Raw genomic sequence first — 15,067 nt, 5'->3', positions numbered from 1 at the left:
AAAACCCCATAAAAATATATTATAAAATTATTAATCACAACATTTTAGTCCAGAAAACTAAAAAATGGAGGCACGCTTTAAAGAAGCCTTTATAGTGACGAGATTATAGTCATCAACTCCAGTCTTTACTTATAATTTAGGCTTCCAGGGACACAGTCGCATTGGTAAAACCCGTCCCAAGCATTAAACAGAAGAAGCCCGCCAGCCCACCACCGGTCAGTGCCGTGAGACCCACCACAGCTCCCGCAGGTAATGCCTGAATATTGAGTATTATTACAGAATGCATCGAAAGACACAGAGTTCACAATTCATGGGCCTAAGCCGAACCTATGATTAAGACAATTGCATAACTATCAATTACAAAATATACTTTTATTATAAGAAATGGTGCCATTATTAGGAATCATCATCCTCAGTCTGAAACCTTTAGCAGAATACAGGCTGCCGCTTGTAACAGTCTGTATTCTGTCTGTGGTGCAGTAATAGAAGTAATGGTCCCATATTATTAGGAATCATCGTCCTCCGTCTGAAACCATTAGCAGAATACAGGCTGCCGCTTGTAACAGTCTGTATTCTGTCTATGGTGCACTAATAGAACTAATGGTCCCATTATTAGGAATTATCCCATTATTAGGAATCATCGTGCTCCGTCTGAAACCATTAGCAGAATACAGGCTGCCGCTTGTAACAGTCTGTATTCTGTCTGTGGTGCAGTAATAGAAGTAATGGTCCGTCCCATATTATTAGGAATCATTGTCCTCCATCTGAAACCATTACCAGAATACAGGCTGCTGCTTGTAACAGTCTATATTCTGTCTGTGGTGCAGTAATAGAAGTAATGGTCCCATTATTAGGAATCATCGTCCCCTGTCTGAAACCATTAGCAGAATACAGGCTGCCACTTGTAACAGTCTGTATTCTGTCTATGGTGCAGTGATAGAAGTAAAGGTCCCATTATTAGGAATCATCGTGCTCCGTCTGAAACCATTAGCAGAATACAGGCTGCCGCTTGTAACAGTCTGTATTCTGTCTATGGTGCAGTAATAGAAGTAGTGGCCCCATTATTAGGAATCATCATCCTCCGTCTGAAACCATTAGCAGAATACAGGCTGCCAGTTGTAACAGTCTGTATTCTGTCTGTGGTGCAGTAATAGAAGTAATGGTCCGTCCCATATTATTAGGAATCATTGTCCTCCATCTGAAACCATTAGCAGAATACAGGCTGCCACCTGTAACAGTCTGTATTCTGTCTATGGTGCAGTAATAGAAGTAATGGTCCCATTATTAGGAATCATCATGCTCCGTCTGAAACCATTAGCAGAATACAGGCTGCCAGTTGTAACAGTCTGTATTCTGTCTATGGTGCAGTAATAGAAGTAATGGTCCCATTATTAGGAATCATCGTCCTTTGTCTGAAACCATTAGCAGAATACAGGCTGCCACTTGTAACAGTCTGTATTCTGTCTATGGTGCAGTAATAGAAGTAATGGTCCCATTATTAGGAATCATCATCCTCCGTCTGAAACCATTAGCAGAATACAGGCTGCCACCTGTAACAGTCTGTATTCTGTCTATGGCGCAGAAATAGACGCCAATACTCTTAAAGGGAAGGTGTAAGAATGAGTGATCATTATGTGTAAGGAAGACCCTGATAGTGAGTTGTAGCCCCCCGTAGAGCAGGTATGTGTCCTTGTAATCATTTTTCCGCCACTCAGTGTCAGTCTCTCGGGAGCTGTCAGAAGAACAGGAAAATATCCAGACGCAGTTACATCGACAGTACAGCGAAGAGTTTTACACCTACAGCAACGTGTCCTGGAGGATCTACATCAGGAAAGAGGTGACATCCCCCTCCTGGGTGTAAACTAATATGGCCGCCATTGCCGTTTTGCAGCTTTCTGCAGACTAGTGGGATATTTAACAGCTGTAAAATGAGCCATATATTGGCAGACAGCTTTAAAAAAAATAAAAAATGAAATTAAAATGCTAATTGCTGACACTACGTTTTTACCTGTGTTTTACCTTTCTCCAGGTCTTTTACCCCAGGGACAGCATCAATAACCCTCTCATCCTGGACCTCATCTTCAAGCAGGTGAGACTTCTAGAGTCTATCAGAGCAAATATATTGGTCAAAAGTTGATACGGAGACTCGATACGAGCAATCTTTTAATTAAAGGGGTGAAAAGATTCTAGGTGATCAACTGCGGGGGAAAACTACAATCATGGCTGGGTTGGTTACTGATCTGACATATTGTCTATGGATAGGCAATATGGTTTTTTTCACAGGATGACCCCTTTAAAAGGACATGTTGGAAGTTGTAACTTTACAGAATTCCCCCCCCCCCAAACAAAAACAGCCGAAGTAGCATTTCCACATTTGCATGATCCCACTTGTCTGCCATTATAACCGTAGATCATCAATGACACCATGGCCGAAAGCTGCATCAGGATCAACCGGGAAGAGAGACAGAAGATGAGATCTCTGCTAGGTAAGGCCGCTAAACATGGATGATGGAGGAGGTACATTGCCAGCGATTGTCAGTGAAGGCCGGCGGCCACCGAAGACCAGGACGGCGCAAGTAGAATTGCTCATCCCATAAAGTAACCTAATGGGTAGAGAGTTGATGCCAATCGAAATCCATTAGACAGTTCATAAATCTGTGGCTGCTGGACAGAAACCCTGAGAATCGCCTCCTACCTGCTCTTCTTTTGAGAATCGCCTCCTACCTGCTCTTCTTTTTATTAGCCAACATCACATGTGTATGAGCCCACAACGCTGACATTGTGCCATGCCGGCTAATAAGAAGAATCGCAAAATGATATAAGGTATGAGGACGTTCTCAGGGTTCCAGTCCAGCGTCCAGGGATCCCTGACATATCCGATAGACCGGGTCCTGCCAATCGATTCGCCCCAACCCCACAAATGGGGGACAAAAATCATTGGGTATATTCACACGGTGCAGATTTTTCCACGGAGTGTCTGAATTTGTGACGTGCAGATGACAAAATTCACTTTTTGTATTACGAAGGGTGTACAAAAAAATTGGATTCTAAGATTCTAAATTCCGCCACTTATGTCAATTTTTTTACGCAAAAAGCGGATGAGATTATTTTTTTTTTATTCTGTAGAGTTTCAGTACAATTTGCTTTTAAATATACACAGAAAATCCACAAAAACATCCATGAATTTGGTGACACATCGTTGCGAGAGAGAAAAAAAATAAAAAATAAAATAAATCTTTATTTTTATATAGCGCTAACATATTCCGCAGCGCTTTACATACATCAGGAACACTGTCCCCATCGGGGCTCACAATCTAAATTCCCTATCTGTATGTCTTTGGAGTGTGGGAGGAAACCGGAGAACCCGGAGGAAACCCACGCAAACACGCGGAGAACATACAAACTCCTTTGCAGATGGTGTCCTTGGTGGGATTCGAACCCAGGACCCCAGCGCTGCAAGACTACAGTGCTAACCACTGAGCCACCACAAGACTGCAGTGCTAACCACTGAGCCACCACAAGACTGCAGTGCTAACCACTGAGCCACCACAAGACTGCAGTGCTAACCACTGAGCCACCACAAGACTGCAGTGCTAACCACTGAACCACCACAAGGCTGCAGTGCTAACCACTGAGCCACCACAAGACTGCAGTGCTAACCACTGAGCCACCACAAGACTGCAGTGCTAACCACTGAGCCACCGTGCCGCCCTAAAAAAATGATTAAAATAATGCAAAAAAAATAGTATTTTCCTTACTGGTAAAATAACTTTTGTTCGGTCCCGTCAGCGGAGTACAGGGTGGATTCGCTCAGCGCCATTGCGGATGACATGGTGAAAAAAAAGGTTGTGACTGCCGCCCGGGAGGAGTGGGAGGTGTATTTCTCAAGGCTTTTCCCCGCTGCGGTAAGTTTCTCTATCAGTATGTATGGAGCTTACATTGGTGACTTTTAAGAATTGGAGTGGCAGATTCGTTTTCTACTATAGGGCAGCGTTGGCACCGGGGTACAGATTCTTGGGGTTTCCCATACTGGAATTAAGCTCTTGAAGATGCTGAAGACTGGAGGAAACAGCCCGGAACAGCTGCGAGTCCTGAGGAGCTACAGGTACGAGGAGCTGAGCGTCATCACCACTAGGGGGCAGCACAACACAGAAAAGGGTGGAAGTGGAAAATTCAAATTCAAACTGAATTTAAATTTAAATTTGAATTTTTTTTTTTTAAACTTTGAATTTTTATTGAGATTTTCAATTTACGTTTTTCATACATAAAATAAAACATAAAATTCACAATTCTTATCGAACCTAGACAAACAATGACAGGACAGGTGAGGAGGGTTAGGAGGGGAGAGGAGAAATAGGAGGGAAGAGGGAAGGGTTTCAAGAGTCCATGCTCTTTCCATAGGACCCATAGGCCTCAGTCTCACAGATCTTCCTGTCCCGCAAAGTAGTCCCATGGTGCCCACACGGCCTGGAAGCGGTCAACTGTGTCATGCAATAGTGCCGTGAGATGTTCCATGCGTCTAACGTCCAGTAATCTATACTTGAGGCTCTGGAGTGAGGGTGTCCCTGGCTGCCTCCAATTCTTTGCAATTAAGCATCTGGCCGCCGTAAGGATGTGGGACAAAAGCTTAGAGGCCGTTTTTCCCAATCCCCCATTCCCAAGACCCAGAACATAGATCAGGGGATCAAGATCAACCTCTATATATAGTACTTTATGGATCAACCCTCTAACCCGCTCCCAGAAGGGGACTATCCCTGGACAGGACCAGAATATGTGCAGAATGGTGCCCCTGCCTCCCCCGCATCTCCAGCAACAAGCCGGTATGGAGGGGTCTATGCCATGAAGGAAATCTGGAGTGTGGTACCAAAATAGCAAAATTTTATAGATATTTTCCTTATATAGTGTGCATATTGACGTCTTGGCGGCGTTTCCCCAGATTGCTGCCCATTCCTGAGGAAGTATCCGCCTTCCCAATAGAGACTCCCATTTCCGCATGTATGGAAAAGACCCCTCGGGCCCCTCCCGTGAATCAGAAAGCAAAATGTAAATTTCCGAAATCAGCCCCTTAGTATCAGTGCCCCTTCTGCAAATTTTCTCAAAATCTGTGGGAATCGAGGCCCCTGCCCTGCCAAACAAGGAGCCAGCCAAGTCTCTGATCTGCAGATATTGGAAAAACTCTCGATTAGAGAGAGAGAATTTATCTCTAAGGTACTCAAAGGAATGGATCTGCATTGTACTTCCATCTATAATGTCTGCAAATCTGAATAGACCTGCCTTGAGCCAGGGGTGCACCATGTCCGACTCCAGACTGCTTGGGAGCAAGGGTTGGTATATGAAGGACACCAGAGGGGAGCAGGGGGATGCCAAAGGAAATCTTCTAATGCAAAATGCCCAGAGGTCCCTAGTGAACTGCATCGGTCCAAGAAGAGGGGGGGGCGAATCACACCGGGCCGGGGGCCACAGGAGCGCGTTTGGATGTATAGGCGCCAGCCAAAGTTTTTCAATCTCAGTCCACCTGTTGTATGCCCAAAGGGACACCCAACAGGGGATCCTCCTAAGATGGGCCGCCCAATAGTATTTTAGGATGTCCGGGACAGAAAGCCCCCCCCTGTTTCTCCGAGCCATCAACACCTCCCTGGCCACCCTATGACGTTTGTTACACCAAATAAATCTAAGGATAGCCGCCTGAAGGGACTTCAGCTCCTTTATTGGTACCTTAACTGGGAGGGTTTCAAAGAAATATAATAATTTTGGGAGCAAGCTCATTTTAACCGCCGCAATGCGCCCCATCCACGAAAGAGGGAGGGGCAACCACTTGCTCAAAAGAGTTCTCAGCTCTCGGAAAAGGGGGGGGAAGTTAAGGTTATAGAGGGAATCATAAGTAGATGTGAGGTTAACCCCCAGGTACTTGACCGCATCTGTCTTCCAACGAAACTTAAAATTCAAACGCAGGTAATCCAGGGCCACCGGGTCGAGATTCAATAAATTTGAATTTTTAACTTACACCTTTCTATAGAATTCTGGAGCCAAAGTTGTCGGACAACTGCTATAACTCCTTTTCCAGAAAGTCCAAGACTTTGGGCGCAACTCCTTACGATCATTAGCGCCTTTTTTAGGCCCTGTGAGCACTGGGAAAACACTTTTTCTTAAGTAAAATCCGAAGAATTCCGCAACTGCGGCAAAAACGCACCAAAAACGCACCCAAAATACCTGCAGGTGTAACCGCGGTATGATGCGTTTTTGGTGAGTTTTTGGTGCGGATTTGCCGCGATTTTGCCTACAGTATTGTCCCTGCGGTTTTTAACCATTATTTAATGGCAAAACCACAGGTACCTGCAGAAAAGAAGTAACATGCTCATTCTTTTTGCTACAGAAATTCTTCAGCAAAACCTAGAGGTTAAAAAACAACGCAGTGTGCGCGCAGCATTTTTTTTTCCCATAGGTTTTGCTGGGGAAGGACTGCAGTAAGGTTAGGAACAAAAACCTCACCTTTTCTGCAGCGAAAACCGCGGCAAATCCGATTTGCTACGGTTTTTGCTGCAGAAAAGCTGCAATAAATGGTCATAACCTTCCTGCAGTCCTTCCCCAGCAAAATCTATGAGAAAATCAAAATGCTGTGCACACACTGTGTTTATTTCCCCTACAGGTTTTTGCTGCAGAATTTCTGCCGCAGGTGCGGAATTCTGCAGATTTTACTTAAGGAAAATCATTTTCCTATTGCGCACAGGGCCTAAGACCATTTTTCACCTTATTTTTTTTTTTTATGTGTGCCTTAGGCTATGTGCCCACGTTGCGTCGGAGTACCTGCAGTTTATTCTGCACGTTTTCCTTCCCTTGGTTTTTGACCAAATGGCTTTTGACCATTTTTTAGCGCTAAAAACGCATGCGTTTTTACCGCGTTTTTAGTGCGTTTTTAGCGCTTTTTACCTGCGTTTTCACCTGCGTTTCTGCAGATGCGTTTTTTAGATCAAGACACTGAGAAATAAACTTGAATTAGTCAAAAAGAATGAAAAAAGAGAAAAAAGTTTAAAATTAACTTTTAATAAAACTATATGGGAAATTATTAATTTTAAAGAAAAAATAGTGGTTATGCACATTTTATCAGAAAAATAGGTGAAGTTTATAATTTTTTAACATTTAAATTTTCGGTTATTGTGTGTGTGTAAAGGAACATTAGAACCCATTAATTTTTGTCCAGAAAAGCATGCGTTTTTGGAGCCAAAAACGCAGTGGAAAAGCAGGTAAAAAGCATGAAAAACGCAGGAATTGTGATTCTGGTTGCGTTTTGCCATTTCTCATTGACTCCAATGTTAAGGAAACGCTGCAGAAATGGCAAAAACAACTGACATGCTGCTTCTTTTTCAGCATGGTTTTTGACCACAAATATGCAAATTAAACGCTGCAGAAAAAAAAGCAAAGTGCAGACAGGATTTCTGCTTTTCCCATAGACTTTGCTGGAAAACAAAAACGCTGCTGCTAAAAACGCTGCAGAAACGCGGAAAAAAACGCAACGTGCAAACATAGCCTTATTCTTCTTTTCATTTGTGCCTTTTTTATTTTAAATGTTCCCTTATTTTTAGTTTTCATCATCGCAGACAAGGTTTGGGTTTCCAGAAATGTACAACCGATTCCACAAGATTTTTGCCTAAATCTACCCCAGTCTCCCACTGGCGTGATTCAGTGAACATCTGACATTTTTCGACATTTTATCTCTCCCTTTTCATATGTAAAGCACCATGAAAATAATAATAATAATAATAATAAAAAATCAACTTTTTAAACTAAAAAGTAATTTTTTTTTTATTTTGCCCAAAATTCACCATGTTTGCCATGTTGAAGAATTTCGTGTCACGCCCCGTCCTGCCTCGGCTTTGTCATAAGTCTTTACATTTTTGCGCAATTTCCATTTGGACAACATTTTTACAAATTTGCAAAGGGGTTTAATTTTGGCAAAAACTCCTTGATGAATTGGGGCCAAAAAGTGACTTGAAAAACACCAATGATGTATCGGGCCCATAGTCCATTCCCTTATGTTTTTCCTTCATTCTCTGCATACAGTTACACGGATATCATGTTTGTCACCGTCCTCTCCAAGAACATGCTGGAGTTTAACCTGACCAATGAGAAACTTATACTATTCTCATCGAGGTCCAGCCAGGTGAAGAGCTTGATAGATTGCTTCTTAATGGAGCTGAAGAAGGTGAGTGTCCATAGTGAACACGAGGCGGTAATTATTCATTAATACACAGTATTGTAACAGTAAAGGGATAATACACAGAAGATTAAGCACACAGCAATGATGATGGGGGATCATAGCCAAAATGACAGTGAAAATTAATACTAATTCCCCTTGCATTGTCCCAATGTGTCTGCAGGTTTTTGACTTTTTTTATGTGAGAGTGAAGCATGATGTAGGGGCAAAGACCTTTATTCCAGGGATGTGTCAGTTGCTCAACAGCTTGCTGAAGTTTCAATACAATCAGTGTTTTATCAGTAGGACATTATCACTGGAGAACAAGGCAGTCCAGGTAATCTGTGTAACCCCGCCCCCACCACTGGCATTGGCAGCTTGCTGACAAGGCACAGTGTACACAGGAAACTGCCAATCAGTGATGTGGGCGGAGTTACACACAGCTCAGCATTCTGAGTACTGCAACATCTACAGCTGAGAAAACAGGGATTTTATCAAAAGTGCACCAGCTCATTTCTGTCGTCTTTTGTTTGGTTTCTCAGGATTCCAACTATGTGGTCGCTGTGCAAAATTATGTAACAGAAGACAAAAGTTTCCTGAGTTTCCATAAAGGAGACATCATACGATTGCAGCCTCTGGAAGGACTGCAGAAAGGTGAGGTGCTAGGAGGCATGAAAGCGACATAACATGAAGCTCACTGACCAGCGTATGTCTGTGTGTTCCCCTATTTGTAGGAATTAATTTTATATATTTGAAGATTATATATACCGTATATAAATATATATATATATATATATATATATATATATACTGTATAAATATATATATATATTTTCAATATACAATATATATATACTGTATATACATATATATTCTAGTATATATATATATATATATACACGAATATATATATATAAAAAAAATAAGGGGAACACTTAAATAAGGATTTTGTCTTTTGGTGCTCCCTATATTTTTTTCAGCAGTATTTATCCATATACACATACATACATACAGTGTATATATATAATATAATTTTGTTATTTTTATTTTTTTTATTTTTTTTTTTATTTTTTTTTTTGTTTATTTATGGGGCAATGCTAGAAACAGTGATTTGTATATATTGATATTTGGGGCTGTGGATCAGTTTTGCAATTGGGTTTCATTAAAAAAAAAAAAATGCACAGATTGTCTCTTTATTTCTCTGCACAGCATGGGCTCAAGAATGACTTAACTGAGTATCCATCAGCGAGCTCCTTATCTTTTCTGACCTCCTGTGTGCTGATTTATAATCTCAGACCACATCAAAGTTCAGCTGAACTTTGATGTGGCCATAAATCTGCTCAATAAAAGATATAAAAAAAATAGTTGTAAACTTCTGGCCAGAAAGAGCTCACTGCTGGATCCTCAGTTGACTCATTCTTCAAGCAGTAAAGTGCAAAGAATCAAAAAGCTTTTAAAATCCAAACAATGTTATATTTTTAATGAAAATGAATGGCAAAGATTATTTTTAGCCCAAAATACATGCAAGTGAAACTATAGAAGCTATTGCAACTTTCTAACATTGTATGTGACTTTTCATGCTGCTTTCACGGATCCTTGCACAGGCCAAAACTATGGCTGTGTGGTGCGGAAGAAGGTGATGTATTTGGAGGAGCTGAAGCACGGCACTCAGGATTTCGGTGGGTTTTCGTAGCTTGTTTTAGTTATTTTCTTTTTTTTTGGCTTGCTGTGTTCAATGCGGAGAATGCTTCCCATGTGCATGAAGGATCGACAGTGTCCTCCCTGTGTAGATATGCCTTCTTATTACATGGAGGTTAGGACGACATATTCAGCTCTGCTACATCAAAGTCTGACACTAACCGAACCATCAATAAAATACCCAATCAATGGACGTCAATGTAATCCGTTCTCTCCCAGGCTGGAAATTTGGGGCCCTCCACGGCCGCGCTGGGCTCTTCCCAGTTGAGTGTGTGCAGCCGGTCGCGGCTCCGGATTTTGTGAACCTACCGGCTGATCGGAAAGAAGAGCCGAGAAATCGTCAGAGTCGAGCGGCTGCATCTGCAGCAGTGGCTGTCGCCGTGGCCTCAACGGCCGTGGCTCACGAATTTGACAAGAAAATGGATGTAAGTTGGCAAAACGTTTTTTCTTTAATTTTCTTAAAAAATAAAAAGAAGACATTAAAGGACGCCTTTATTTTTCATTTTTCTCCAGGGATCGCCCACGCCTAGTGAATATGCCGAGAGCCTGGATGAATATACAGAGGTGGACACGTCGGAGATCGTGCTGCAGGGAAGCTCATATAATATGCTGGAATTCGCCAAAAAGTATTTCCGAGAGGGACAGAGGATGTTGGCGCAAGAAGAGGCGGTTAAGGCATCTGGGTAAGACGTATATATATATATATATATATATATATATATATATATATATATATATATATATACTTATAGCTCGAAGGGTGTAAGGAGATTGAATGTGACCGGTAGAGGGGCCGCCGTGTAGAAGTAAATACGTGTATGGTGAGCACAGACAGAACAGGACCCCTGTGCAAGAACAGTATAGAGAACCATTCAGTCACCATTCCACCTGCTCTGGAGGTAGAAATGGGGCCCTCCACCTCATGGGCCCCAGTTGCACCAATAATATGTCGGCCCCTGATGGGGGGTTCATCACAAATAGTTTATGGCAGACACACACTTAAGAAAAGCATTGCAGACATGATGCATGTTTTTTGCATAGTTTTGATGCTATTTAAAGGGAACCAACCACCAGGATTTTCCCATATAATGTAAATCCAGTGGCGCCATACTGGTGCTAGGATGCTGAATCCAGGCGTACCTTCAGTTCTGAGATTGGATGTTTTAATACAGAAATATGTGCAAGTAAAGTTCCAGCAATGCACTGCTATTTGATTGACAGGTGCAACAGGAAGGGAATATTCCTGTCCCTGTCTACCTGCTTGGCCTTCCTATCCCTGTCGCCATCATAGACTTTAATTCCGGCCGCCTGCTTATTAGCATTTATCACTATTGCAGCAAACTCTTCACTAAGATGGCATCGGAGTCGGCGCCTGCACACAGCGCTGTCTCCGGCGCCATCTTTGTGAAGACTCTCTTCCTTCATTGGACTGATGGATGCGCCCTTGCATCCTCAGCTCACAGCTCTCGTTGTGACAGCGGGAAGTGGAGGCCGGTTCCCCCCAAAAAATCAGCTCCCTGCAGGTGACCGCAGACCGCACCCAGAAGACGAGCCGCGCACTTCAGAGGAGACCGGGGAGTTGATTTTGAGGACAGTCATCACTTCTGTTGTGACCGTGAGCGCTCCCGCGGTCATAATGAGAGCTGAGAATACAAGGGCGCATGCGCCGCCCTCGCATCATGCATCCATCAGTCCAAATAAAGAAAAGAAAGTCTTCACAAAGATGACGCCGGAGATTGTGCTATGTGCAGGTGCCAACTCTGACACCATCTTCATGAAGAGTTTGCTACAATAGGGATAAATGCTAATGAGAAGGCGCCGGAATTAATGTGTGTAATGGCGACGGGGAGGAAGGCCAGGCAGGCAAACATGGGCGGGATTAGATAACAAGATCCGACCCCCATAATCCCGCCCCTGTTGCAGCTGTCAATCAAAAACTGCATTTCTGTAACTTTGCATGCAAATATTACTGTAATCACTTGTCCAATCTCAGAAGTGAAGGTATGCCTGTATTCATCATCCTAGTGCCATTATAGCACTGGCTTTACCTTATCTATCAAAATCCTGCTGGTTGGTTCCCTTTAACAAAAAAAAAATTGCAAAAACAATGCAACGTAGCTGCACCATGGTTGCAATGTGTAAACACAGGGCGCATTTTTTGGTACATGTGCATCCCTGAACTGCGCACATTGGTGTTAGTCCAAAGGGACTGATGATAGGCATGAAAAAAAAATTGCAATGTTTTCTATTTTGGTCTATTGTTACGGACCAATGCAATGAAAAGGGAGCACATTCATTCGTCCACTTCGAGACACGACTGGTACGTTATTAATTTGGCCGTCTAATTTTGGACTAATTATTGCAGAATTAGTAGAGAGACCTATCGGTGGGTGGAGGGGATCTGTAATTATCTGTAGGATCGCGTAAGACGGAGCCCCCTGTCCTGTGCGATGGTCTCTATGAGCAATATATACAGTATATAAATACTTTTATTCCAGAGAATCTTCTAAACAAGGATCAAAGAAAAGTCGAGAGTTCAAAGACCCGGCGGATATGTTGAAATTTACCAAGGTGAGTTCACAATTACTCATGACCTGTGGCAAAACTACAACTCCCAGCATTTCCTGACATCCTCGGCAGCGCGGGGGACGGTGCAGGGTGTAGTTTTTCTGCAGGTTGGAGACCCCAATTCTTGCATTAATGATGCTCTCTGCATTCTCCTAGAATCCTGTACAAGAGTCCCTGATTGAGTTCAGCGACAGCAGCATGAACAGAATCGCCTCCGACCTTTTCCTAGGTAAGTACCGGCTGATCTATATACTGTATGGATCCGTATAGATCCGCTCAGATAGGGACCCTATCTACTAACGTCTCCCATTGTTTCCAGCTGTGATGAGGTTTATGGGGGACGCACCGATGAAGGGTCAATCCGAGCTGGATGTGGTGTGCACGGTCCTGAAGGTAAGGGAGGATGGCGGCTTTTCTGGAGATTTTGCACCAGTAAAAGTCTATTTTTTGGGGGACTATTTGCTCCTTGTCATTGCAGCTGTGCGGAGACCACGAAGTCCTGAAGGATGAAGGCTACTGTCAAATCATCAAGCAGATAACTGATAACTCCAGTAGTAAGACGTAAGTCCTGCCCTAGAGGCTACAAGGCGGACATTGGCATATTGGGACACTTGGAGGGTCTATTCAGGAAGGGCAGCGACATTTTGGTCACTGTCCTCTCTCTTGTTATGTCAGTCCTTCAGACGTGTTTATATTACAGGGACAGTTGTCAGCGAGGATGGCGGCTCCTATACATCCTCACCGCATATCATCGGAGCTCCGAAGTCCTCAAGCCATACCTGTTTAAGTTTCTTCAGGACACGTGCCGAAGCCCAGGCCTGCACTTCCAAGGTAGCCAGAACATACGAGTCCACACTGCTCTATACCACCCGAGTACAAGCACTGTCTGCTGGATTTAAAGGGTTAATCACCATCTTCCTAGATGGGTATTGTTGGATAAAGCTCGTAAAAACAAGCAATTTTGCAATTTACTCCTTCTTAAAATTTGTAGCCATTCTTGAGATATTAACACTTTATTTGGTTTACAACTCGTTTTTTTTTTTTTTAAATTATATATTTATTGATTTTCCAAAAACAAGAACAAATCAATACATAGGAACAATTAATGTTTTTTAGCAAAATGGCAAAGAAATTACATATCTATCATTTTTCAAAATATTGCAACTCGTTGTTTTGGAGACCGACCACCGTTTCTAGTCAGCAGAACATGCGCTGTGCTTACTAGCTCTTTTTATTTAAGCTTGTAAGCACTGTATTGAACCTGGAAAGGATTGCTGAAGTGCGCTGTTACTTCCTAATCCTGGCAAGAGCTTACAAGCTAGACAGCAGCGGTGGTCGGTCTCCTAGACAACAAGGAGTAAACAAAAGAAAAGTGTCAATATCTCAAAAACGTCATTTTTTTTATTTTTAAAATGATGTTTTAAGGGTTTATTTATATAAATTGTTTCTTCAAACCTTCCCTTCACTTTAATATAATATCTCAAAAACGGCAGCGAATTTTAATAAGCAGTTCATTGCAAAAGTTCTTGTTATATAAGGAAACAACAAAGAGCCAGCACCAATGTGCACTAAGGCATCAAACATTCCAAACTGCATTATAAAAATTTTTTTGAGATTTTTGGCAAAAAATTGCAATTTCTTGAGCTGCTTCGCCACGTCACGGCAAATCTCATTTGAAGCAGTCCTACACTAAAATATTTTTATAAAATGTGCCATGCGGCCTCACATATAAATAGCAGAACTGCTCTCAGCAGCACTCACCTGGTCTATTGCAGTCCCGTACCCATGACTGAGTCATGGCTGTGGGCGGGACAGGTCCAAGCAAATGCTGCATGAAGTATATATATAGCCTGTGGACAAAGCCTGATGACCCAATGTGAACAGTCACCAAACGCCAAAATCTATACAGATGGAATACATCCCAAATTGGGGTGCATAGCAAGGTGGAGGTCAACCACCGACCAATTCAACAAAGAAACAACAAAGAGCCAGCACCAATGTGCACTAAGGCATCAAACATTCCAAACTGCATTATAAAAATTTTTTTGAGATTTTTGGCAAAAAATTGCAATTTCTTGAGCTGCTTCGCCACGTCACGGCAAATCTCATTTGAAGCAGTCCTACACTAAAATATTTTTATAAAATGTGCCATGCGGCCTCACATATAAATAGCAGAACTGCTCTCAGCAGCACTCACCTGGTCTATTGCAGTCCCGTACCCATGACTGAGTCATGGCTGTGGGCGGGACAGGTCCAAGCAAATGCTGCATGAAGTATATATATAGCCTGTGGACAAAGCCTGATGACCCAATGTGAACAGTCACCAAACGCCAAAATCTATACAGATGGAATACATCCCAAATTGGGGTGCATAGCAAGGTGGAGGTCAACCACCGACCAATTCAACAAAGAAACAACAAAGAGCCAGCACCAATGTGCACTAAGGCATCAAACATTCCAAACTGCATTATAAAAATTTTTTTTGAGATTTTTGGCAAAAAATTGCAATTTCTTGAGCTGCTTCGCCACGTCACGGCAAATCTCATTTGAAGCAGTCCTACACTAAAATATTTTTATAAAATGTGCCATGCGGCCTCACATATAAATAGC

At 42.5% G+C, this 15,067-nt stretch overlaps 1 protein-coding gene across 1 annotated transcript in view; it reads left to right on the top strand.

Annotated features, from left to right (window-relative positions):
* MYO15A (myosin XVA) overlaps positions 1-15,067 on the top strand; it is a 123,215-nt gene that overhangs the window by 85,406 nt on the left and 22,742 nt on the right. Inside the window, exons 40-55 of the mRNA XM_075319461.1 lie at positions 141-249; positions 1,716-1,837; positions 2,030-2,089; positions 2,411-2,486; positions 3,790-3,905; positions 3,987-4,105; positions 8,059-8,200; positions 8,734-8,845; positions 9,796-9,870; positions 10,109-10,314; positions 10,403-10,572; positions 12,388-12,460; positions 12,614-12,686; positions 12,777-12,850; positions 12,936-13,018; positions 13,158-13,288. Of these exons, the coding sequence (XP_075175576.1) occupies positions 141-249; positions 1,716-1,837; positions 2,030-2,089; positions 2,411-2,486; positions 3,790-3,905; positions 3,987-4,105; positions 8,059-8,200; positions 8,734-8,845; positions 9,796-9,870; positions 10,109-10,314; positions 10,403-10,572; positions 12,388-12,460; positions 12,614-12,686; positions 12,777-12,850; positions 12,936-13,018; positions 13,158-13,288 (1,741 nt within the window). The remainder of the gene's footprint in view (positions 1-140; positions 250-1,715; positions 1,838-2,029; positions 2,090-2,410; positions 2,487-3,789; positions 3,906-3,986; positions 4,106-8,058; positions 8,201-8,733; positions 8,846-9,795; positions 9,871-10,108; positions 10,315-10,402; positions 10,573-12,387; positions 12,461-12,613; positions 12,687-12,776; positions 12,851-12,935; positions 13,019-13,157; positions 13,289-15,067) is intronic.

Source organism: Anomaloglossus baeobatrachus, chromosome 7 (assembly GCF_048569485.1).
Source record: "Anomaloglossus baeobatrachus isolate aAnoBae1 chromosome 7, aAnoBae1.hap1, whole genome shotgun sequence".
NCBI classification, from domain to species: Eukaryota; Metazoa; Chordata; class Amphibia; order Anura; family Aromobatidae; genus Anomaloglossus; species Anomaloglossus baeobatrachus.
This window is presented reverse-complemented; position numbering and strand designations above follow the sequence as displayed.